The 25511-nt window shown below is 55.1% G+C and overlaps 1 protein-coding gene across 2 annotated transcripts; it reads left to right on the top strand.

Annotated features, from left to right (window-relative positions):
* Positions 1 to 5: 5 nt before the first annotated feature.
* ACOX1 (acyl-CoA oxidase 1) lies at positions 6 to 25449 on the top strand. 2 transcript variants are annotated; one of them, XM_038742114.1, is made up of 14 exons: positions 6 to 225; positions 3287 to 3446; positions 15038 to 15198; positions 16276 to 16383; positions 17051 to 17170; positions 17485 to 17600; positions 17758 to 17927; positions 19065 to 19227; positions 19513 to 19703; positions 19957 to 20136; positions 20242 to 20347; positions 21345 to 21488; positions 21588 to 21794; positions 22627 to 25449. In XM_038742114.1, exons 1-14 carry the CDS (start codon positions 117 to 119, stop codon positions 22675 to 22677), a joined length of 1986 nt encoding a protein of 661 aa, XP_038598042.1. In that variant the 5' UTR covers positions 6 to 116; the 3' UTR covers positions 22678 to 25449. The 2 variants fall into 2 exon arrangements, with proteins under 2 accessions (XP_038598042.1, XP_038598041.1); XM_038742113.1 differs by lacking the exon at positions 15038 to 15198 and adding an exon at positions 10099 to 10259.
* Positions 25450 to 25511: the final 62 nt, after the last annotated feature.

The following is a 25511-nucleotide window of genomic DNA, read 5'->3' as shown; positions in this document are numbered from 1 at the left end:
CCCGTCACGTGAGGGGGCGGGAGGCCGGGCCCCACCTCGAACCCCGGGCCGGCCCGCCTCAGAACGGACGGGGCAGCCGGGCCGTCGTCCTTGTCAACGCCATCGCCGCCGCCGCCATGAACCCGGACCTGCGCAAGGAGCGGGCCTCGGCCAGCTTCGACCCCGAGCTGCTCACCCACATCCTGGACGGGACCCCCGAAAGGACCCGCCGCCGACGGGAGATCGGTGAGAGCCCCCTTCAATCAATCAATCAATCAATCGAATTTAGGGAGCGCTTACTGTGTGCAGAGCACTGGACTAAGCGCTTGGGAAGTCCAAGTTGGCAACATAGAGAGACAGTCATCATCATCAATCGTATTTATTGAGCGCTTACTATGTGCAGAGCACTGTACTAAACGACAGCCCCTACCCAACAGTGGGCTCCCAGTCTAAAAGGGGGAGACAGAGAACAATCAATCGTATTTAGTGAGCGCTTACTGTGTGCGGAGCACTGGCCTAAGCGCTTGGGAAGTCCAAGTTGGCAACATAGAGGGACAGTCCCTACCCAACAGTGGGCTCCCAGTCTAAAAGGGGGAGACAGAGAACAATCAATCAATCGTATTTAGTGAGCGCTTACTGTGTGCAGGGCACTGGACTAAGCGCTTGGGAAGTCCAAGTTGGCAACATAGAGAGACAGTCCCTACCCAACAGTGGGCTCCCAGTCTAAAAGGGGGAGACAGAGAACAATCAATCAATCGTATTTAGTGAGCGCTTACTGTGTGCAGGGCACTGGACTAAGCGCTTGGGAAGTCCAAGTTGGCAACATAGAGAGACAGTCCCTACCCAACAGTGGGCTCCCAGTCTAAAAGGGGAAGACAGAGAACAATCAATCAATCAAATCAATCGTATAGTGAGCGCTTACTGTGTGCAGAGCACTGGACTTAGCGCTTGGGAAGTACAAGTTGGCAACATATAGAAGCAGCCCCTACCCAACGGTGGGCTCCCAGTCTAAAAGGGGGAGACAGAGAACAGTCAATCAATCAATCGTATTTAGTGAGCACTTACTGTGTGCAGAGCACTGGACTAAGCGCTTGGGAAGTCCAAGTTGGCAACATAGAGAGACAGTCCCTACCCAACAGTGGGCTCCCAGTCTAAAAGAGGGAGACAGAGAACAATCAATCAGTCGTATTTAGTGAGCGCTTACTGTGTGCAGAGCACTGGACTAAGTGCTTGGGAAGTCCAAGTTGGCAACATACAGAGACAGTCCCTACCCAACAGTGGGCTCCCAGTCTAAAAGGGGGAGACAGAGAACAAAACCAAACGTACTAACAAAATAGAATAGATATGTACAAGTAAAATAAATAAGTAAATAAATAGAGTAATAAATATGTACAAACATATATACAGGTGCTGTGGGGAAGGGAAGGAGGTAAGATGGGGGGATGGAGAGGGGGACGAGGGGGAGAGGAAGGAAGGGGCTCAGTATGGGAAGGCCTCCTGGAGGAGGTGAGCTTCAGTAGGGCTCCCCTTCCAAGGGCGCCAGGGCCTGGACGGGGACCCCCCTTCTAGACCAAAAGCCCGTTAGGCCCTGCGTTAGTATGTTTGGTTTTGTTCTCTGTCTCCCCCTTTTAGACTGTGAGCCCACTGTTGGGTAGGGACCGTCTCTATATGTTGCCAACTTGGACTTCCCAAGCGCTTAGTCCAGTGCTCTGCACACAGTAAGCACTCAATAAATACGATTGATGGATTGATTGATTGATTAAGCAGCTTGGCTCCGTGGAAAGAGCCCGGGCTTTGGAGTCAGAGGTCATGGGTTAAAACCTCCGGCCTCGCCAGTTGTCAGCCAGGTGACTTTGGGCAACTCACTTCACTTCTCCGGGCCTCAGTTCCCTCATCTGGAAGATGGGAATTAAGACTCTGAGCCCCCCATGGGACAACCTGATCACCTTGTAAGCTCCCCAGTGCTTAGAACAGTGCTTTGCACATAGCACTTAATAAATGCTATTATTATTATTAAGTGCTTACTATGTGCAAAACACTATTCTAAGCGCTGGGGGGATACAATCAATCAATCAATCGTATTTATTGAGCGCTTACTGTGTGCAGAGCACTGTACTAAGCGCTTGGAAAGTACAAGTTGGCAACAAGGTGATCAGGTTGTCCCACTTGGGGCTCACAGTCTTAATCCCCATTTTAATAATAATAATAATGATGGCATTTGTTAAGCGCTTACTATGTGCAAAGCACAGTTCTAAGGGCTCGGGATCTTACAAGGTGATCAGGTTGTCCTACTATGGGGCTCACACTCTTAATCCCCATTTTACAGATGAGGTCACTGAGGCCCAGAGAAGTTAAGTGGCTTGCCCAAGGTCACACAGCTGACAAGTGGCGGAGCCAGGTTTCGAACCCATCACCTCTGACTCCCAAGCCCACGCTCTTTCCACTGAGCCACGCTGCTTCCCCTAGTGATACTAATACTAATGATAGTATTTGGTAAGCGCTTACTCTGTTCGAAGCACCATTCCAAGCTCTGGGGGGATACAAGGTCATCAGGTGGGGCTCACAGGCTTCATCCCCATTTGACAGATGAGGTCACTGAGGCCTGGAGAAGTGAATATAGCTTTATAGCTTTAATTTTAATTCTATTTGTTCAGACGATTTTGACACCCTTCTACATGTTTAGTTGTCTGTCTCCCCCTTCTAGACTGTGAGCCCGTTATTGGGTAGGGACCGTCGCTACCCATTGTTGCCGACTTGTACTTCCCAAGCGCTTAGTACAGTGCCCTGCTCACAGTAAGGGCTCAATAAGTATGACTGAATGAATGAATGAAAGCAAAGTGACTTGCCCAAGGTCACACAGCTGACAAGTGGCGGAGCAGGGATTCGAACCCACGACCTCCGACTCCCAAGCCCAGGCTCTTTCCACTGAGCCACGCTGCTTCTCTTGTACTTTCCAAGCGCTTAGTACAGTGCTCTGCACACGGTAGGCGCTCAACAAATTTGAATGACTGAATGAGGGGTCTGCACCTGGCAATACAACCCTGTCGCATTGTACTCTCCCACGTGCTTTCTACATAGTAAGCGCTCAAAGCGCTTAGTACAGTGCTCTGCACACAGTAAGCGCTCAATAATTACGATTGAATGAATAAACGCCATTGATTGAGGGACCGATTGAACGAAGGCACCTCACCCCCAGGAAAGGTCCAAGCCATCAGCGTACCTGAATGGGGTGACCCAAGGCCGCGAGGGGACCCCCACGTCTCCCCCACCCCCCATTCACTGTCACAAATCCTTCCCGCCTCCCCAGAAAACCTGATCTTGAATGACCCCGACTTCCAGCACGAGGATGCGAATTTCCTCGACCGCACCAATCGCTACGAACTGGCCGTCAAGAAGAGCGCCGACATGGTGAAGAAGATGCGGGATTTTGGCATCGGAGACCCCGAAGAGATCATGTGGTTTAAAAGGTACCGGCTCGAGGCGGCCGAGCAGATCCTGCCGGCCACGCGGCGTCTCGGTGACAGCTCCAAAGTGGGAAAGTTAACACTGTGTTCCCTTCCCGAAGTGCGGGGCAGGTACCTGGGGCCAGAAGAAAAAGTTTAAAATAATAATATCTGTGATATTTGTTAAGCATTTTATTATGTGCTTGGCGTTGTACTAAGCACTGGGGTAGATACAAGACCATCAGGTCAGACACGGTCCCTGTCCCACAAAGGGCTCACAGCCTGAGTAGGACATATTTTACAGATGAGAAAACCGAGACCTGCCCAAAGTCACTCGGCAGGCAGGTGGCCCGGGTGGAATTAGTACCCAGGAATTCCGACTCGCCCATCCGGCCTCTTTCCATTTGGCCACATCTGCTGCCCCGTACTTGTCAGGAGGGAAGAGTCCTGGGGTTTTAGGAGGAGGCGCCGGGGCTGGAATTACCCCGGTGCCTAAGACAAGCGGCTGTCTAGCTCATTCGAGACAATCAGATCGGACACAATTCCTGTCTTGCAGTCTTCGGGGAGGGAGAACAGGTCCTTGATCCCGGTTTTACAGATGAGGAAACCGAGGCCCACAGAAATTGCCTAAAGTGACACAGCACTCAAATCCAGTTTCTGTAAGAAGCTGGGTGACTAACATTTCAGGGCACTAGTTGTGTCTTAACTACTTACTGCCATAGTATGATGATGATGATGGCATTTATTGAGCGCTTACTATGTGCAAAGCACGGTTCTAAGCGCTGGGGAGGTTACAAGGTGATCAGGTTGGCCCACAGGGGGCTCATAGTCTTAATCCCCATTTTACAGATGAGGTAACTAAGGCCCAGAGAAGTTAAGTGACCTGCCCAAAGTCACACAGCTGACAATTGGTGGAGCCAGGACTTGAACCCATGACCTCTGACTCCAAAGCCCGGGCTCTTTCCACTGAGCCATGCTGCTTCTCTGGAAGCATGGAAACACTTATCGTTTTTAGCCTAATTATGAGTTAGATACAATGCCGCTAAAGGTTGAAAATATGCTTCCTTTTCTGAGAAGTCTTCCCTTGTCGAGAATACTTGAACTAATTTTTGGCTGTGAAGATTTCCCTTGGTTTGTTTTATTTATTTTTTGTTGTTTGAGTTTAGAAAGGGCTTCCCCTAGCCCCATGAACGTCTTAGGGGCTTTCCTCTACTCAGAAACTGCTCGTGGTAGGTGAGGAGGTATCATAATAAACTCAGTTCTCCCCGAGGGTACATATTAATCCCAGTCAATGAAGTTAGGGTCAGAATAACTGAAATTATGAATGTTTTAATTGCTTTTAACTCCCTAATCAATCAATACATCAAGTGTTTATTTGCCGAGCATCAGACAAACCACTTTAATTTTTTTTTTTATGGCGTTTAAGTGCTTAATATGCACCAGGCACTATATTAAGCTCCGGGGTAGATATAAGATAATCAGATTGGACATAGTCCATGTCCCACTTGGGGCTCACAGTCTTAATCCCCATTTTACAAATGAGATAGGTGAGGCACAGATAAATTGTTACTTGCCCAAAGTCACCTAGAAGGCAAATGGAGGAGTCAGCACCTCGAGGATATCTGCACTGAACTTTTATCAACCCTAAAAATAGGTGCCGTTCTACCTTGTGTTAGAGAACTTGCCCAGAAACCAGGACGAGTCTGCGGCTCTGCCTCTGGGCTCCTCAGGATCGTCTGTTCAGTTTGGATTTGTTTTCACTGTGTCGTCGTTTTCCCCACTATGGAGCAAGAGGCAGTTCTCTCTCTCGCTCGCTCGCTCGCTCTCTGGCATATGGGCCAGAGGGTGGTGTGTCCAGTCCGCTTGGACTTGATTCAGCAATTGCTGCCCCCTCCATTCGAGGATGCCCTTTGTGATGCCCCCCTTCCACCTCCGCTGCCCACCACCTCTCTCTTCCTCCCCCTCATTCTCCTCCTCCTCTCCCCCCGCCCGCTTGGTCAGAGGGTTGTCATTGGCGGGGGCCCGTGGGAGGGGGACGGCTGTCACTCATAGAGGAGAAGAGCTTTGGATCTGGGGGGGAGGTGGATCTGTGGAGTGGGATGGTCCCTGCGGATCTGGGCCGCCCTCTGCCCCTGTTCCCCTTCTGCCTTCTGAGAATCCCCCCAACTTCCACCGAGTGCCTGCCCGGCCACCCATGGGAGTTGGGGTGCGGGGCTGGGGGTGGGGCGACTCGTGCTTTCGGATTTCATAACGTGAGGCCGCATAGTCGATATCACTGAAAAGTTCATTCCCGGTCACTGTGAATAACATGTAAACGCACTTCAGAAGAAAGAAAATGGAAGAGAACCAAGACTGTGATGTAGAGGGAAGGTCAACGAACACCGCCCTGTTTATCTTCTGATGTTTTTCATCTGCCGTACATTTGACTTCTTAGAGAACGTTCGTTGGTGGTATTTATTAAGTGCTTACTTTGTTCCCAGCACTGTGCTAAACTTCAGGGTAGACAGATTATCCAATTGGATGCAGTCATTCTCCCCCCCAACTCAGGGGATCTGATCCCCATTTTACAGATGAGGAAACTGAGGCACAGAATGGCTTAGTAACTTGCCCAAGGTCACACAGCAGTCAAGTGCTGGATCTGGGACTAGAATCCAGTTTGGTGTCCTTCCCACTAGGCCATGTCGAATGTTTGAAAGGCATCTGCCATACATTTGACTTCTTAGAGAACGTTAGTTGGTGGTATTTATTAAGTGCTTACTTTGTTCCCAGCACTGTGCTAAACTTCAGGGTAGACAGATTATCCAATTGGATGCAGTCATTCTCCCCCCCAACTCAGGGGATCTGATCCCCATTTTACAGATGAGGAAACTGAGGCACAGAATGGCTTAGTAACTTGCCCAAGGTCACACAGCAGTCAAGTGCTGGATCTGGGACTAGAATCCAGTTTGGTGTTCTTCCCACTAGGCCATGTCGAATGTTTGAAAGGCATCTGCCATACATTTGACTTCTTAGAGAACGTTCGTTGGTGGTATTTATTAAGTGCTTACTTTGTTCCCAGCACTGTGCTAAACTTCAGGGTAGACAGATTATCCAATTGGATGCAGTCATTTTCCCCCCCAACTCAGGGGATCTGATCCCCATTTTACAGATGAGGAAACTGAGGCACAGAATGGCTTAGTAACTTGCCCAAGGTCACACAGCAGTCAAGTGCTGGATCTGGGACTAGAATCCAGTTTGGTGTTCTTCCCACTAGGCCACGTCGAATATTTGAAAGGCCTTAGCCTCTTCTTTTAGATTGTGAGCCCCATGAGGGCCAGGCACCGTGCCTAATTTCCACCTGAGTATTCTTTTCCAGCGCTCAGTACAGAACTTTTTACACAGTAAGCATGTAATAAATCCTATCAGGAAGGAGTGGGTGTGGGCAGTTCAATCAGAGGTATTTATTGAGGGCTTACTATGTGCAGAGCACTGTAGCACTGTACTATGTGCGTTGGAGAGTCCAGTATATCAGAGCTGGTAGACACGTTTCCTGCCCATATAAGCTTACAGTCTAGAGTTCAGAATACTTGGGGATCAGCAGCTCACTTTCTGAAGGACGATGGGTGTATTATTTTATCTCTACTTCCTGGGCTTTAGTCTGCTCTTGGGCCAAAAAAGGAGAATCGGGTTCAGGAATGTATTTTGGACTGGTATCTTTGATATTTCCGAACAACAAACCCAGTCGGTCCACTCGCCCTCAGTGCACAGGGAATGCTGGGGGAACAGTTTTCCTGGGAATTTTCCCACATTGCAACTTCCCAACCGTCCTTCTGCCAGCCGGAAGCATCACAAACCCATTCAAGACCACCCTCTCGAGGCTCAGAAAGTCCGTCTGGATGATAAGGTCCCTGTCTCTGTGTCTGGAATTTTCCTCTTCCCGGTCGAGGCCTTTCCTCCTAGCCGATCCCCGACCGGCACCTGGAAAAGATTCCTGCACCCCGGTCTGAAGCAGCGAGGGCCCCCGGCAGGTTGCGGTGCCTCGGTTTCTAGCGGGAGCCTGGGTCCGCGTGGCTGCACGCTCTGGGGCCGAAGGTCGGGGGTTTGGGCCTCGCCCCGGGATGGGATGAGCTCGTCTCTTCCGGGGTCAAAGTGGGTGCGGGATCGGGGTCAGGGAGATGTCAGGTTGGAGGTGTTGGAGTCCGGTTGGAGCGGGAAATCTGCGGGAGTCTCTGTTGCCACGGTCCCCTTAAACGGATGGGTGGCTTGAGCTCAGTCGGCCTATGGAGGGTATTTACTGAGCGCCTACTGAGCACTGTTCTAAGACCCTGGAAGAGTACGGTAGGGTTAGTAGACCTCATCCCTGCCTTCGTGGTGCTCCCAATCTACTGTGGGCAGAGCACCGCACTAGGTGCCGGGGTGAGTTGAGTAGGGTTAGTAGACCCATCCTTACCTTCATGGAGCTTCCAATCCCCTGGAGCAGAGCACTGTACTAAGCAGCTGGGAGAGACCGAGAGAATCAGAAGACCCAACCCCTAGCTTTGCAGTCTAACAGAGGAGGCCGACACTTGAATAAGCATGTGGCGGGAGTATAAGGAGGCCCCAGTGGCCACCCTTAATACTCGAGCACATTAATCAATCAATCAATCAATCAATCGTATTTATTGAGCGCTTACTGTGTGCAGAGCACTGTACTAAGCGCTTGGGAAGTACAAGTTGGCAACATATAGAGACAGTCCCTACCCAACGGTGGGCTCACGGTCTAAAAGGGGGAGACAGAGAACAAAACCAAGCATGCTAACAAAATAAAATAAATAGAATAGATATGTACAAGTAAAATAAATAACTAAATTATTTATTAGGCATTTTGTCGCCGATGGGGTATGCCGAGGTTGATTTACCAGCCAGTGGGCCTCGTGGTTAAATGAAAGAAGAGGGTTTACCCCGTGGTCTGTCAGTCCCCGACCCCCAAAGAGGAAGAACGGAAAGGGGGAGTCCTGGGGATTGATGATGATTCCAATTATAGAGGAAACCCAGAGTGCTCACTCACTCACAGCAGCTGCTGTTATTTGCCCATGAAGAACCATCCATTTTCCCAGTTCACCAGAGGAAGCCAAGAAATCTCCCTGTCAGAGGTGCCGATTTTACCTTTTCGGGCGTGGAGCAGGAGGGCCGGCAGAGCTGGGAAGGGGTGGGCTTCAAAGGGTCGACAGGCCAGAAAGCCACCGTCTTAGGTCTCCTCAGCCCTGACTGGAAACTCTGGAGCCTGTCCAGAGCGCCGGGCCGAGCGAGGTCGGCTCAGAGCGGAGCAGGGAGCGAGGGACGGCACCAAGGTAAAGCGACCTTTGACCGTAAGTGCACAGTCCTGGTACGTGAGGGGTGCCTCAGTGTGGCAGTCCAAACTGGATTGTGGGAGAGTTTGGAGGCCGCTCCAGGGATGAGGAAGTGTGTGATAGGAGGGGGTAGCGTGGATCCGAACCGGGCTGGGCTTCCACTTCCGCGGAGGACTGATTGCCTGGCCGTGGGGTTCGGGGGAGACTGATCTTCCTGGGAAAAGTTCCTGAATTCAGCAGTGGTCGGGTGAGCAGGAGGCCAGTCTGCTCTCCAAAGCTGCATCTTCACTGGATGCAGTTGTTCCCTGGAACTTTGGGCCTGAGCTTCTCCCTGCACTCTGCTCCAATCCTAGGAATTCCCCCCACCCCCACCCCACCGCACCCTGAGAGCAGCCAATGGCTCTGAATAATAATAACAGTGGGATTTGTTAAGCGCTTACTATGTGCCAACCGTTGTTCTGTGTGCTGAGGTAGCTACAAGATAATTGGGTTGGACACAGTCCCTATCCCACCTGGGGTTCCCAGTCGTAATCCCCAGTTTACAGATGAGGGAACTGAGGCACAGAAAAATTAACTGACTTGCCCAAGGTCACCCAGCAGGCATGTGGCGGAGCCAGGATTGGAACTCACATCCCCTGACTTCCAGGCGTGGCTCATCATCACCATCATTACAGTTGTGGTATTTGCTAAAATCGTACTGTATACTAATCACTGCATCAAGTGCTAGGGTACAAACAAGATAATCAGGTCAGACCCAGTCCCTTTCCCACTCGGGGCTCACAGTCTTAGCAGGAGGGAGAACAGGCATTGAATCCCCATTTTACAGATGAGGAAACTGAGGCCCCGAGAAGGGAAGGCACTTGCCCAAGATCACACAGCAGGCTAGCGGAGGAGCGGGGATTAGAACCCAGGTCTTGCGACTCTCAGGCCCGATCTCTTCCCACTCTGCCGCGCCGCTTCTCTCCCTTCCCTCCTCCCGCCGGAGGCAGCACGTTGGGCTGTTTGGCGATGGAGGCCTTAGGAAGGGAGTGGATGGGGTTGTTCCTTTCTACAGAAATGGACCTTTCTCTCGTAGCCCAGGTCCTGGGCGGTCGCGAGGCGGGGTCCGGTCCCTCCGCCAGCCAAAACCAAATGCGCTCTGCGACTGGGAATTTGGGCCAGAGAAACTTCCGGAGAAATCCCCTCCCAGGACCCCCAGGGCCCAGCTAGAGAGAAGCCCACCCGCAGATTGTGACTTCTGGCTCCGGGCGGGAGCTGGGACTTGGAAGCCGGGAGGGGCTGGGCCCGGGGCCGGGCAGGTGGGGCTCGGTGGCCCGTCCTGGTCGCTAGAGGCTGAACTCCTCTTCCCTTCTCTTTCTCTCCTGTAGAATGATTTTTTGCGCTGGTGTGGAACCGTTCAGCATCCATAACTCCATGTTTATCCCCACGGTGATGAATCTGGGCTCTACTGCCCAGAGAGAGAAATGGTTGACAGCATCCTCAGGCCTCCAGATAATCGGCACCTACGCCCAGACAGAGATGGGGCACGGTTAGTCCGCCTCCGGGGCACAGTGGGGGACCCCTCCAGTTCGCTGGGTCGGACCCGCCCTCCTCTAGCCGTTGGTCAGTCCCGGGGACCGAGGCCCCACTCCGGCCGATAGTGCGGCCCCCCATCTGCTTCGGGTCGCTGACCAGGGGGTGGGGAGAGCAGCTGGGGGCGAGGTGGGGGGAGGATTTTGAGGGCCCCTGAGTCTTGTTCCATGTACCAGCACCCTCCCTTGCCCCCCAAACTCCCACTCAGGGGGATATGGCACAGAGAGTGGGATTGCAGGGAGACTCCCCTCCCTCTGCTAGGAGCCTCGGGGATACCATTCTTCCTCTCCATTAAGTGCCAACAGGAAGCCCCAGTTCTGTTGATTATCATCTCCTTCTCTTCCTCTTCCTCCTCTTCCTCCTTTCCGTGGAGATCCTTCTTTCTCCGCAGTCGTAACATCCATCTCCTTGTGTAAACTGTCCCTTAGCACACTGCTCATCGGCCCCGAAGCGCCCGTGAGTTCCATTACGGTTTGGATTTCTGGGTCACTTCGGCCGGCGCTTCAGACGGGGGTTTGGGAACCACGGGCCAGCAGCCGAAGGCTTGCGCTCCCCTGATACAGCCTCTTTCCGGGCTCTCCAGGGGGTGTGTGATGGGTCTGTGGGCCCAGAAGGGGAAGGAGCAGTCCCTCTGCCCATCAGGGTAAAGGTGGTGATGCCTGGTGTCTGGGGTGGCATTTGGTTTTAGCAGCAGGTGGGAGAGGTGGGGCAGCGGAGCTCGGCAGCATCTTGACAGGGTTAAGCTATGAGGACCCAACGTTCGGAGCTTGCCCGGTTGTCCCCTGCACCGGCCCGGGACCTGTGGGGGATCAGGGATCCTGGCTTGGCCGTTCTGCCGTGGGCTTGGCTCACCCGGGCCCGGAGCAGTGAAGCGCTGGCAGGTGCTTGGCTCCTTCCCTCACGTTGTCATCTCGGGGGCCTCCTGGGCCTCGGCCTAGCTCCCCACCACAGGAGCATCTGCCGCCCCGGCCCCAGGCGGAGGACGGACAACAGCACTGGGACGAGTCTGAGCTGGCCCGGGCCTATCTGGCTCTCTGGGAGCAGGGCCTGGGGGAGTGACCTGGGGAGAGAGGCGGAACCCGAAGAGCGAGGTCTCCATGCCAAACCGCTGAGACACCTGGGGCGACCTTCCCTCCACGCCCGGCCCGGGGCAATCTTCTGACTGCAGACCCCAGGCCTTAGCAAAAGCCCCATCCGTGGGTGACCGAGGGAGTTCTGCAGTTGGAGAGCAGCGAGAAACCCTTCCTTCCTGCCGCCAGCCAGCTGGGGACTTTCCTTCCGACCTTTAGTTTGCGCAGCGTTTTGATTTGAGGAGTGGAAGTTGTGTAGCAGGTAGTTTCTTCCCCGTACGGCTTGTGTTTGCCCTTCTCAGAAGAGCTGGTCCGATTAGGTTTTGTCGCCTGGCCCCGTTGCCCAACTGGCAGCGGGCCGGCCGGGGAGAGGTTGGGCAGTTTGCATGTGGTTTTCTTCACTTTCACGGGTCACTTATTAAAACACCACCACTGCCACTACTACTGTTTGGCTTGTGGAGAACTTGTTGCATAGGTTTGTTAGATCAACTTGAAGCTAGCGGCTAAGGGATGTGAGAGAAAATGGAAGGATGCACACGTCTTCCTCGTGGAAAGCGAAGGCTCTGACAGGCCCAGAACTGGGCCGCGACAGCTCCTTTCCAACTGCTGGCGACCACCCTGCGCGGGCCTCACGACCCTCGCGTAATGGGCATAATTAGCAGGAAATGCTGCAGGAGGGAACCCACCCTTGACTTCTGCGATTGAGGGAAACGCCCCTGCTTTGAGTCGGTCAGGGCGGCCGGGACCATCCTCCCCCAGGTTCTGGCCACCACCGGTCACATGGTGACCTGTCCTTTCCCTGACTGGTCTCGTTCCGGGAGGTGGTCATCAGGCTGTCGGCCAGGAGCCTCGGTCCTGCCGGGCCCCACCGGGCTCCTCGCTGGAGGCAGGCTCACGGGGGAATGAGCCAGCAGGAACAAGGAACTTCCTCTTGGCTCCTCGGAAGAGGAGGGGGAAGAGAAAACTCCTGCTCGCTTGGAAGCCGTGGGATGGAGGGTCGAGGTTTGCCTCAGCCAGGGCGGAAGGAGGGCTGTGACAGGACACGGCTAGAAGGGTGCAGGGCGCTGCCCTCTAGACTCGCCCACCGCCCACGGCCTGTCCCGTGACTCCTGGCCTCCCGGCCTCACTCAGCCCAGATGCTTGATGAGATCTGGTAGCGTCCCACCCGGGTGTGGGAGGCCCCAGATGATGGCTCTCTGACCTGCTGTCTCTTTGCCCTCCCCCGGTCTCCTCCATTCATTCATTCAAATTCATTCGTATTTATCGAGCGCTCACTGTGCGCAGAGCACTGTACTAAGCGCTTGGGAAGACTACCCCGCACACCCTCTACAGCGGGGAGCAGGGCAGGGAGGTGGCGTTTCTGGTTGTTTCCGTCGATCCTTGAATGGTTTTCTGGCTAAGCCTGGGATAAGGCATACAGGTGCCTGGCTCACGGAGGGGCCGTCTTCTAGTCAGGGAATCTGGGTGTTGGCCAGAACTGCTTTGCGCCCCCCCACCCCTCCTCCCTTCTGCCCTTCCTCCCTCCTCTCCCCCCCACCACCCCACCCTGTCGCCTGAGACTTGGAAAATCACACTGTAACTCCCAGGAGTAGTCTTCCGACCCCGATTCCATCCCCTCAAATCAGTGTCGTGGCTTCTTGGCAACTCTCGGGGGGAAATCTTTTCCACCGTCTGCTTGGCATGGTACACATATTAATGCACTCAGTTACATAGGCTTCCTGATTCATAAGAAGTGAAGAACTTTAAAGGCTGGCTAATCGGTTCATCAGAATCATCTTAGTACGGCGCAGAGTTGAATGTAAAGTGCATATGTTCTGTATGCTTCATGATTTATAACAGCACTTATAATGAACTTTTTAAACGAAAGAATCCGCTTCACTTGGTGCCTAGTGTTATAGGATGGAGTGTGTATTATGCAAGCTTCATTTCCAAAATAAGCATCGTGATTTGTAATACGGGCGTAATTATTTGTGATCAAAACATCATCACCTCTAAGCAGGATGCACTTTAAACAATGGAAGATCCGCCTCTCATAATCAGCTTGGCCTGCTGCCTAGTATATGCATCATGTAAGGTGCATAGCTAATATAAGCTTCGGTTTTTATAATGTAAGCATCATTACTTTTAAATTTAATGAAGACCTTTAAATCAGTGTTTCGAAATCAGCTTGGCGTGGGGCATGATATTATATAAGGTGCCTATCTATTGTAAGCATCGTTATTTATAATATAAGCATCATTATCCATAAACATAATGAAGACCTTGGAAAAAACTGAGTCCCGAATCTGGTCGTTAGCTTGAAGTAGTCCTGTATTCCTATACGGTCTGTGTTATTGACGGATCTTCATTATTTATAACAGTGATAATGATGAAGGGTTTTCTGTGAATGACAGTCGAACTCGTCATTGTCATTCTTCCGATTGCCCATCTCCCCGACTGTTATAATTGCTGACGAGACTACTGGGCAAAAGAGCACTGTCCGTTTCGGTATTAATCCGGGTTAGATGAGGAAGGGGGCTTGTGATGGGCGGGAGGCCCGGCTAAATCTTGAGAGAGAAAAAGCGGGGACCGTCTCGTGCCCGTGGGCGAGACTCATCCCGGGACCGCTGTCGGAACAGATGCGGGAAGAAAGACTCCGAGCAGAAATTACCGTGGTTTCATTGTGGTTTTTGTGAAGCCGCTTACTCTGTGCCGAGCACTGTGCCGAGCACCGGGACAGATAATCAGGTTGGGAAGGAGGCTGTCAGTCTAGGCCGGGGGAGAATAGGGATTGAGTCCCATATCAAACAGGTGAGGAAAGTGAGGCCCAGAGGAGTGAAGTGACTTGGCTGAAGTCACCCAGCAGGCAAACGGCAGGGCCGGAATTAGAACCCGGGGCCTCTGACTCCCAGTCCTGGGCTTTTTCCACTAAACCACGTGACTGCTGAAGTGCCCTGCCACGGAGGCCATCCACCCTGAGCTCCAGCTCAGTTGTTGAGCAATTGATCCGTCCCCTAAATCGGCTGGTCTGAATTCCATCTCACTTGGCCTCGATTAATAATGATAATAATATTTACTGGGGTTTACCATGTGCCAAGCACTGTACTAAGGTTCGGGGTAGATACAAGATAATCAGGTTGGGCGTAGTCTGTGTCCCACTTGGGGCTCCCAGTCTAAGTCCCCATTTTGCATATGAGGCAGCTGAGGCCCAGAGAAGTAAATTAACTTGCTCAAGGTCACGCAGCAAAGTGGCCGAGCCGGGTTCGGATCCCAGGTCCCTTCTGATTCCCAGGCCCCGGCTCTGTCCTCTAAGCTTCTCGATTGGAAGTCCCAGAGTCTTTCTCTGTGTGGCCAGAGAACGGAGCCCGCTGAGCTGCCCTGCAGGCTTCCGCCTTCCCTGAAGAAAGGGGTCAGGAAACACTCGGCAACAGTTAGAGGGAGACCAAAACAGCCTAGCGGCCCATGCCCGCTACGGGCCTGGTACCGAAAAAGACAATGCTCTGATTCTCTGAAATCAGCATCTTTAATCCTTAGTAATAGAAGCTTCTTTTTTTTCTCCTTTCCCTAATTTCTCTATATTCCCAAATCTCAATCTCTCGTCACCAATTGCCCTCCTCTGCCCTGTTACCCGTCTCCCTGCCCTCCCCTTTCCCCCCACCCCTGCCGCCTCGGCCTTCCTTTGCAGCTTTGTGCACCGTGGGCGGCCTGAGCCCCTGGACCTCCACTTGGGCATGTTTCTGCCCACGCTGCTTCACCAGGCCACCCAGGAGCAGCAAGAACGCTTCTTCATGCCGGCCTGGAACCTGGAGATTGTCGGCACCTATGCTCAGACAGAGATGGGCCATGGTACGGAACCGAGGGGAGACTGGAAGAGCCTTCCTGGCCGGAGGGCGGGGGGACGTCCCGTGGCCACCCCGGGCGGTGGCTTAGGCTGTAGACACCATCCCTTGTTTCGCTCCAAACCGAGCTGGAAGCATCAGGCCGAGACTTCTTGCCGAAAAAGATTTTCCGTTCCTTCATTTTGCTCTCTTTTACTCTGCGGGGGTCCCGTGGCCCCGTTGCCCTGTGACTCGTGGCCGGAGCCACATTGCTCCAGCCCAGTAAAGACACCAGGGTGCCAAGGCAGCACATCCTTTGACCTCACGGTTTAGGGAAATAGCCAGCAGGGAAAATATCTGGAGTACACAGGACTCCAGTCTAGGCCAGGTGAAGACACCGACTTGGGGGTGATTAGGCCCAAGGACTGGTGGGAGGGCTGATGGGCTACCCTGTTTCTCTCTGGGTGGACTCCCACTTCCCCCATCTTTCTCTCTTTCTCTCCACCTAGTGCCCTCCCCAGGGCCTCCTTTGTCTACACTGGACAAAGCATTTTTTGTGCTTTTGCTTCTTCTGCCCCTCTCCGCCCCCCGACTTTCAGGTGATAGCCCGCTGGACTGCGCCCAGGTACCCAAGAATCTCCGCTCCCTGAGCCATCAGCCCGTTCCCCGTCGGCCCAGAAGGGCCTGGGGTTTCCAGCTTGGGGACAGCCGAAGGGTAATTCGGAGGCCCTGGGAATCAGTGCACTCCCAACCAGAGCAGAAGAGGCCGAGAGCTCTCGAAGCCTCCCCCAGGATAGATTTTTTTCAACTTGGGGACTGAGGTTTTGTATCTCCCCTGGGGGAAGCAGGAGCAGGACTTCTGAGGCCAAAAGTTGTGGCGCTCCATCCCAGGAGAGAGATTTGCTTTAATGAATCAGGGCAGACTGAAGCCGCTGCCTCCCCCAGACCCTTGCCTGAATGAGGGGGCTTGTGGTGGCTCTCATTCACCCCCACCTCTGGCTGGTAAACTGTGGGCAAGGGACTCCCCTGTGTGGCTTCGTACCCAAAGGCGATTCCTCGTGAGAGACCCTCCCCCCACCCATCCTCCGGCCGTCCCTTCCCACAGGGTCTCACCTGCGAGGCCTGGAGACCACGGCCACGTTTGACCCGCAGACCCAAGAGTTCATCCTCAACAGCCCCACCGTGACCTCCATCAAGTGGTGGCCAGGGGGACGTGAGTGACCCGTCGGGCGGCTCGGGGGCTCTGGCGGGTTTGGGCGGGCCGCTGGCTTGGGACCATGGTGGTGCTTAAGCGACCGGGTGTGTAAGTGTGAGTGGAAGCCCTAGGGGGTTGTGAGTTCCCAAGAGCTGAATTGGTGGTTATTAATAATAACTAACTGTGGGATATGTAAAGTGCTTATTCTGTGCCAAGTCCTGCGGTCGATGTGAGATCATCAGGTCAGACACAGCCCCTGTCCCATCTGGGGCTTCTCCTTTAAGGGGGAGGGAGAACAGGGATTGAATCCCCATTTTATAGTTGCGGAAACGGGCCTAGTGAAGTGAATTGCCCAAGGCCACACAGCAGGCAAGTGGCGGAGCCGGGATTAGAACCCAGCGCTCCCGACTGCTTTCGGTGCTCTGTTCACTGGTCCCACGCTGGCAGCTTGGCGGGGGATATAAGGCAGCGAGGACAGAAACGAATCAGGGAAAACCGTCTAGGGGAGATGGGAGGATGGGGGAGTTGGGACGGGGCAAATTTGGGGTGGGGAGAGCATCTGCCGGGGGTCGGGCCCGCCACCCTTGGCTGCTTGTTTTGGGGCATCTTGGGAGGGAGGAAAGTGGTTTTCCGGGTGAGGTGATGGGCCTTCCTTTTTTTTCTTTCTGTCTCACTCATCTTGCAGTTGGAAAGACCTCAAACCATGCCATCGTCCTGGCCCAGCTGTACACCAAGGGGCAGTGCTGTGGTCTGCACGCTTTCATCGTGCCACTGCGGGAGATGGGCACGCACAAGCCCTTGCCAGGTGAGAATCTGCTCCTTGGGGGAGGAGCCATTCCACTTGGCACAGTCTGGAGACTGAAGTTGCACAGCCAGTCGTTGAAACTGAGCTCTGGGCCGAGGATTCGGAGGGGTTGAGAGGAAGAGGAGATCATCTGGAGATAGCTCCTTACGGCCCTCTCATCCACACCCCTCCCCAACCCCTCGAGATTCTGGGCGATGGTTGCCCCAGGACTAAGCTGGGCACTGCTCTCCCAGAAATGTACCGGGCCGGTTTGCTTCCTTGAAACAGTTGGACCTGGTAACTTCCTCGCTCACCCCCTCTCTCCCCTGCTGCAGGCATCACCGTGGGGGATATCGGGCCCAAGTTTGGCTTCAACGAGATGGATAATGGCTACCTGAAGATGGACCGCGTCCGCATCCCCCGGGAAAACATGTTGATGAAATATGCCCAGGTAGGCCCGAGTCCCCGTTTCTGGAGACGAGACCGGACCCTTTTCTGGCCCTGCCCGGGGAGGAGGAGGAGCCGTGTGGGGCGCCCATCCAGCTCCAGCCAGAGGGAAGAGTCGGGACGGGGGCAGATTCCGGAGCCGGTCTCGTGTCCGCCGTTAGGTCAGACCTGACGGCACCTACGTGAAGCCCTTGAGCAACAAGCTGACCTACGGGACCATGGTGTTCGTCCGGTCCTTCCTCGTGGGCGAAGCGGCCCGGGCTCTGTCCAAGGCCTGCACCATCGCCATCCGCTACAGCGCGGTGCGCCACCAGTCTGAGATCCGGCCAGGGTGAGCGGAGCCGGGGGCCGGCGGGGAGAGTCGGGCGTGATTCTGGCTTGGGGGAGTGGTGGGAGTGAGGGGTCAGAGGCGGGAAAATCGATAGGAAATAGCGAAAGTGCCACTGATTCCATCCACGGTGAAGTTCTTTGTTTGCCTTTTTTCCCCTGACATCAGCTTTAAAAGGGTCGATCCTCTCCTGACCGCAGTGGCTGTCAATCAGTTGTATTTATTGTGTGCTCAGTGTGTTCTGAACACTGTCCTAAGCAGATGGGAAAGTATAATATAACAGATTTGGTAGACGTGCTACCCTGCCACAAATAGCTTAAAGTCTAGGGGGAACTTGCAGCTTGGTCCCCCCCTCCCACCAAGTCTGCAGCCTGGGTGATGCTGTTTGTCTGTCCCAGAGGCCCTGACTGGTTTTCAGGAAAGAGCCAAGCGGCTCCAAAGGTCTCATCCCACAGCAGCGTGCATTCATTCATTCAGTCATATTTATTGAGCGCTTATTGTGTGCAGAGCACTGTACTAAGCATTTGGGAAGTCCAAGTTGGCAACATATAGAGATGGTCCCTACCCAACAGCAGGCTCACAGTCTAAAAGGGGGAGATAGACAACAGAACAAAACATATTAACAAAATAAACAGAATAGTAAATATGTACAAGTAAAATAACTAGACTAATAGATACGTACAAACATATATACAGGTGCTGTGGAGAGGGGAAGGAGGTAAGGTGGAGGGGGGGTGGGGAGGGGGAGCATCCAGCACCTGGGTGAAGCCCTGGCTCACACCCCTGCCTCAGTCTCCCTCCTTGCTGCACAAAGGAGCCCCACGGCGGGGGAGTGTGGGACCGGCTCTGGTCACCCCAAACGGCCCGTGGCGGGCTGACAGTGTGGGGCCTGCACTGGCCAGAGCCAGACCGCCCAGCAAGAGCCATCTTGTGCGCCGGGGCCAGGGCAGCAGGGGTGAGGCTTAACTCTCCGGGGCGATGGCTGCCAAGGCGGGGTATGTCATCTGAAGGCCTTCCCAAACTCAGCTGGCAGGTTCCGGTTGACCCCTTTAAGGGGCAGAGCAGACGTGGTCATTAGGGGCGCGGAGGAGGGCGGCGGCCAGGGGTGACGGAAGGTCCGGGTCTCCCCCTCCTCCCCAGGGCGGCCGAGCCCCAGATCCTGGATTACCAGACCCAGCAGTATCGGCTCTTTCCCCTCCTGGCCACGGCCTACGCGTTCCAGTTTGTGGGGGCTTTCATGAAGGAGACCTACCACCGTATCAACATGGATATTGGCCAGGGGGATCTGAGCGAGTTGCCCGAGGTACCCGCCCACCCTCTCTCTTGGATCCGGGGCGGCGGGCGCAGCCTCTCTCTCGCTCTCTGGATCCCCCAGAGCTGAGCGGAGAAAGATGGACCATGGTGGGGGGGGATCAGAATTAATCACCAGGCGAACGAAAGGGCCGAGCAGCTGGATGGGTGGGAACATCGGGGCTGGAAGTGACGTCATCCGGGGGAGAGGCAGGGACGGAAGGACACCTTCCCGCTGGGGTCCGGGGGCCGTGCCGGGCCCCGGCTCTGCTGACCCCGCCACTCCTCCCCGCCCTAGCTTCACGCGCTGACTGCTGGCATCAAGGCTTTCACTACTTGGACGAGCAATGCGGGCATCGAGAGCTGTCGCATGGCCTGCGGGGGCCACGGCTACTCCCACTGTAGCGGCCTCCCCAACATCTACGTGAACTTCACCCCGAGTTGCACCTACGAGGGGGAGAACACTGTCATGATGCTGCAGACGGCCAGGTGGGGAGGCTCCTGCGTCCGGTGGGCGGGTGGCCCAGTCCGCAGAGCGTGGGAAAGGCCACCGATTGATTCCGGGAGTCGGTGGCGGGCCCAACCTTGGGCCCGAGCCTGAGCCCGGGACTGGCCCGCCAGCCGCCCGGCGGCATCTGCTCCATCCGGTGGGAGAACGGTCTTCGGGCCGGCGCCGTGAGCGGAGCCCTCCGGTCCTTATCCTCTTCCCCCGCACCTTCCCCTTCTTGTCCTTGCTCCCCAGGTTCCTGATGAAGAGCTACAACCACGTGCAGTCGGGAAAGTTGGTGGGCGGCATGGTGGCCTATCTGAACGACCTGCCCAGTCAGAGGATCCAGCCGCAGCAGGTGGCCGCCTGGCCCGCGGCCGGGAACCTGAACAACCCGCCCAGCCTGGTCGAGGCTTACAAGCTGCGGGCGGCCAGGTGAGTTCCGCACGGGAAGGGCTGTCGGTGTGGGGAGACCGGGCAGGGGTCTCGTCGCCCTTGGCCCTCCCAACTAGGGGACTTGACTTGCCGTCTGTCCGACAGACTGGTGGAAACCGCAGCCAGAAATCTCCAAGCGGAGGTCAAGCATCGGAAGAGCAAAGAGGAGGCGTGGAACCTGACCTCTGTGGACCTGGTCAGAGCCAGTGAGGTCAGTGAGCGGGTGCCCCGGGTATCCTAAGGTCCGGTCAGTGTTGCCTTGGCACCGTCCCCGTCGCCCTGTGCACTTGGGTCTGTTCCCCTTAAGCCCTTTGATCCTCACCCCTGCCCCAGTCCTGCGGCACTTCTGTCCAAATCTGTCTAATTTTTCTGTTCTCTCAATGGTAAGCTCATCGTGGGCGGGGAATGGGTCTCTTTATTGTATAGCGTACTCCCCCAAGCGCTTAGTCCAGTGCTCTGCATCATCATCATCGTCAATCGTATTTATTGAGCGCTTACTGTGTGCAGAGCACTGTACTAAGCGCTTGGGGAGTACAAGTCGGCAACACATAGAGACAGTCCCTACCCAACAGCGGGCTCACAGTCTAGAAGGGGGAGACAGAGAACAAAACCAAACATACTAACAAAATAAAATAAATAGAATAGATATGTACAGGTAAGATAAATAAATAAATAAAGGAATAAATATGTACAAACATATATACAGGTGCTGTGGGGAAGGGAAGGAGGTAAGATGGGGGGGATGGAGAGGGGGACGAGGGGGAGAGGAAGGAAGGGGCTCAGTCTGGGAAGGCCTCCTGGAGGAGGTGAGCTCTCAGTAGGGCCTTGAAGGGAGGAAGAGAGCGAGCTTGGCGGATGGGCAGAGGGAGGGCGATGACTTGGCGTTCGCCGTCAGGCCTCCGCGCCATGGCGGTTCTTGCCTGACCTCGGTCCCCGCCATTGTCGTGTCCCCCCGTCGCCTCAGGGCGGGCCTCGAGGCCCCCCGCCCCCGCCGGCCCCTCACCCCGTCACCCCCTCACAGTAGATGCTTAAGAAATACGATCGACTGACTGGCTCCCCCTCTACGCTGTCAGCGCCTTGTGGACAAGGACCACCTATGCCTACTCTGATGTATTGTACTCTCCCAAGTGCTCAGTGCAGTGCTTTGCACACAGTAAGCACTCCATACGTACTATTGATTTTTTTTTTCTTCCCCCCTCGCCTCCCAGGCCCATTGTCACTATGTGGTGGTGAAGCTCTTTGCCGAAAAGCTGGCCCAGATCACCGACAAGCCCCTCCACGCAGTCTTGAGCAATCTGTGTCTCCTGTACGCCCTCCACGGGATCAGCGAGAAGGCCGGGGACTTCCTGCAGGTCAGCACCCCGGAGGCTCAGGCCGGCGATCGCCGGGCACGCGTGCCCCCCGCCGCCGCCGGCCCCGGCCCCTGATGCCGTTTTCTGTGCCGCTCTCAGGGGGGCATCCTGACCGAAGCCCAGGTGGGTCAAGTGAACCAGCACGTGAAGGAGCTGCTGATGGCCCTCCGCCCCGAAGCGGTGGCCCTGGTGGATGCTTTCGACTTCCAAGATGTCATGCTCAGCTCCGTGCTGGGCCGCCACGACGGCCGCGTCTACGAGAACATGTTTGAGTGGGCCAAGAACTCGCCGCTCAACAAGACCGAGGTGAGAAAGGGGCTGGAGGAGCGGAGGGGGGCGGCCCATCTCGTCGTCAGCCCCGAGCACGGGGCTCCAGACCCCAGTACTGTGCACTCCAGGCGCTTAGTACAGTGCTCAGCACCCATTAAGTGCTCAGTAAGCTCCAGTGATTGATTGATACCTGCTGCTGTTGAACTGAGTACAAAGCAATCCTCCCTGCCCTGTTGCTGCTGCTACTGTTGATTTTTTTCCTAGTAGCCATATCTATTGAGCGCCCACTGGGTGTGGTGCACTGTGCTAGGCGTTTGGGGGGGGGTGCACAACAACAAAGTGGCATGATTCCTGCCCACCAGCGGCCTCCAGTCCTAATGGGGGAGACAGACGTGAAATGATTTAGGACTGGAGCAGACCAAGTAAGTTAGACGGAGCGCTCATCTGCACCTGAATGCTCGGGGTTTGGGGCAGTAAATAAGGTCAGAAGTGCTAGAGTTGGCTGCGGGAACGAGGGGGGCTTAGGGTGCTGGGGAAGAAATCAGGGAAGGCTAGTTGGAGGAGGTGGGACTTTTAGGAGGGGATCTTCGGTCGATGGAAGGCATCACCCGTCCATCACCACGTTGGCACTGTCACTTCGGAACGGCGTTTGCCGAAGACTTGGGGGGCCGCGGGGGCTGGTGCTCCCGGGGAAGGCGCTCCCCCGAGCAGCCGCTTTAGGGGAGAGAGAAATGGGGAGATGGGGTCACCTTTGGTGACGAGGGCCGCCCGTCCCGGTTGTCAGCATTGCTCAGTGGCTTGGGGTGTGCCCCCGGAAGGGTGAGATAGGCGTCCGTAACCTCCTCTTCTCCCCAACCCCCGCACACAGGTCCACCCGTCCTTCTACAAGCACCTGAAGCCCCTGCAGTCCAAGCTGTGAAACCAGTCAGGCCTCCCTCCACCTCGGATCCCCAGAGAGGCACCCTTATCCAGCTCCAGTACGTTGGGCAGCCGATGACGGAGCAGCCCCTCGGACCTCTCTTTTCCTTTTTCCTTTCCTTTTCCTTAATCAATGAAGAAAAAATTGACGTTAGGGAGAGTGACTGGAACGCCGGAAAACGGATATCTTCTCGGGGCGGGGGCCCGTGGATGAGTCCTTTCAAGTGCAATTACTATCGAAAAAGATCTTTTAAGCGTTCGGCAAAGCTTTACAAGGTAGAGAGCCTGACCTCCCTCCGCAAGGCTGCCCCTCCCAAGGGATGCAGCTTCCCAAGTCACCTAGCAGGATTTAACTACCGAGTAGTTAGAACGGTAACTTTGAGTAACTTCAACGGATCAGTGGATTCGCTCTGAGTTGAAAAACAATGAGTATTTGTAAAAAAAAAAAAGAAAAAAGGACGCTTTTTAAGGTAGGGCCTTCTGACACCCTGCCCCCAAACCCTTCGCAGCTGACGTCATTGGTCAGCTCCCCACGGATCTTTGCCCCCTTTAGCTGCCCCTTCCCTCCTCGTCCCACCACCTGCCCAAAGAGGAGCCTCTCTCTTCACGCCCTTCCCCACGGCACCTGGCATCTTGGGGCCGCTTCTTCAGCTGGGAGGAATCCTCAGGAATGAGTGGAGTGGTCTGGCAGCCTCCCTCCTCCCTGGCCCCCCAGCTCCAGGGACCCTGCAAGGTTTTTTGTTGGGAAAGGGGGGCACCAGAAGCCCCGGTCAGCCCCACCGGTGGGCCACCCCCCAACTCCCAGGAGCTCTCCCAAATGCAAAATCGTCCCTTTCCATGGCTGTTGAATTTGCACGTTCGTCTTGCGCCATCAAGGATGTGACTTTGAGCTGTTGGCCCTGTGTGTCTCAACTGTAGAGACAAGTCCCACCCCCCCGCAGTTCCAAGAGGTCAAGGATGAATCCGACAGACTTGCCCAGGGAGGGCCGGTGGAGTCGGGGCCTGAAGCCCTCTGATGGGCCTCGAGGGAGGTGGGCCACGGACCATTAGCTGTGCCCCGCTGCACAGTTGCTGGGGAACCGCGGGGAGGGAAGACTTTCACTCATTTAATGCCGGTCGGAGAAGCACAAGGCATACGTTTTTGGCTTACTTCCAAGGGAGAGAAAAAGCAATCTTCCACAGAAGTCCTCCATCGGAGGAGGATATGAGAGGGCTCCCTCCCGGTCCTTTCCCAGCTCCAAATTTCTGGGTGAGGGTCCCCTGCAGACTCGTCACAGTGCAAGTCCATGATCTGGTCAGACGGGCCCCAAGAGGCCAAAGTCACCTCTAAAGCTTTTTAATCTAAATACAGCAGAGAGTAAGCCTGCCCCGGCGGGCAGGGGAGAGGAAGGCCGCCGCCTCGGTTCGGTTGGGAGGCATTTGGCCTGGAGGTGGATTCGAAAGGCAAACGGGACCGTCTCTGTAGGAGCGAGGCAGAGAGCCAGACCTGACTCCCGGGATTGCTTTTTGCAGGAGGATCCTCAGGTTGAGCTCTTACCAAGGGAGCGGGGCACGGAAGTGTGATCACGGGGCATCAGGGACGGGATTTACCACGGTCGCCTGGGCCAGCCTTTCGGGTCAGACATCTGGGATGCACATCAAGGGTTTTCAGTGGTACAGGGGGAGCTACTCAACTCAGGCCCATCGAGGGGGAAAAACGGAGGTCGGCGGGGCAAGTTCTGAGGCTGGGCCTTGACTCTTGCCCATAGTTGGGAGAAACACGTCCCAAAGGCTTCCCGTTTGGCTTTCCTGATCTCGAGGGGACCGATCGGCCACCACTACTAGGGTGGTGGGCACTCGTTCCCCAATACGTTTTCTTCCTCTTCCGGCCCAGGGTTGTCTCAGAGAGGCCTCACGATGGACCCAGGGTCAGTTCTTGGTCCCACACCAGAGAGAGCTTGGGTCCAAAATCTGGCCCAAGAACGTGTCCCCGTCCTCCTCCACGCTGAGGCCAGGACCGAGATGCAGCTTTAGAGTGAGGGTTGGCCATGCCCCTCTCCTCCTCGGATGAGTATCAGAGTCCAGGCTCCTTGCTTTCCCATCCTCCAGGGGCGGGCACGGAGCCACCGCCTTCGGGAGCAGCAGGTCCGCCTGGAGTGGGAAATAGGGCAAGGCCACAGGGTCATCCGTCCTTCCGTGGCAGGAACAAGCATTTTTGCCTTAAGGTGGGTCAGGGTGTGTCCTCGGGCAGTCAGTGTGATGGGAAAAGTGGGCAGGAGCTATTTTAAATAAGTACCTTCTTCCCCCACCCTCGGAGTAAAAACTTGCCTTGCAGTCTGTCATAAATCAGAGTGTCTTGATTATTTTTAGCAGCGGGGACTCTGTGTAATTTTCTGTAGCGTGATAGCCGGGCTCCCCACCGCTTTGTTGTATAAAACAGCAGCGACACTTAAAACTCAATCATAGATGTTCATTGCCGTGATGGCACGGACCAGGGAAGAGGTCGTCACTGTGCCAGCACCCTCTCCGAGCAGGGTGGTACCACAGGCTTCCCGGGTACCGTTTTGTGTTCACACTCGAATAAAAAGCACTTAAGTTTTCTCGGTTACCGAGAGCGACTCAGCCCCTTGGAACGGTGGGGGACCGGGGACATGGTACAGGACCGATTGTGGCAACCCAAGCCAATCCCCCCACCCTTCCCTCCAACGGGCCACCGGGGTCAGCTCGCTACTAACCCATCTTTGTCCGTGACATCGAATAATCCTTTAATAAAAGTTGAAAATTGGTATCTCAAGGAGGTTGTGTGTGTCTCAGTGGGGGGAGGTGACCATCTCTCCCCTCCAACTCTGCAGACCC

This window comes from Tachyglossus aculeatus, unplaced genomic scaffold (genome assembly GCF_015852505.1).
Source record: "Tachyglossus aculeatus isolate mTacAcu1 unplaced genomic scaffold, mTacAcu1.pri SUPER_34, whole genome shotgun sequence".
Classification (NCBI taxonomy): Eukaryota; Metazoa; Chordata; class Mammalia; order Monotremata; family Tachyglossidae; genus Tachyglossus; species Tachyglossus aculeatus.
The sequence above is the reverse complement of the archived record's forward strand: the minus strand, read 5'-3'. Positions and strand labels throughout refer to the sequence as shown.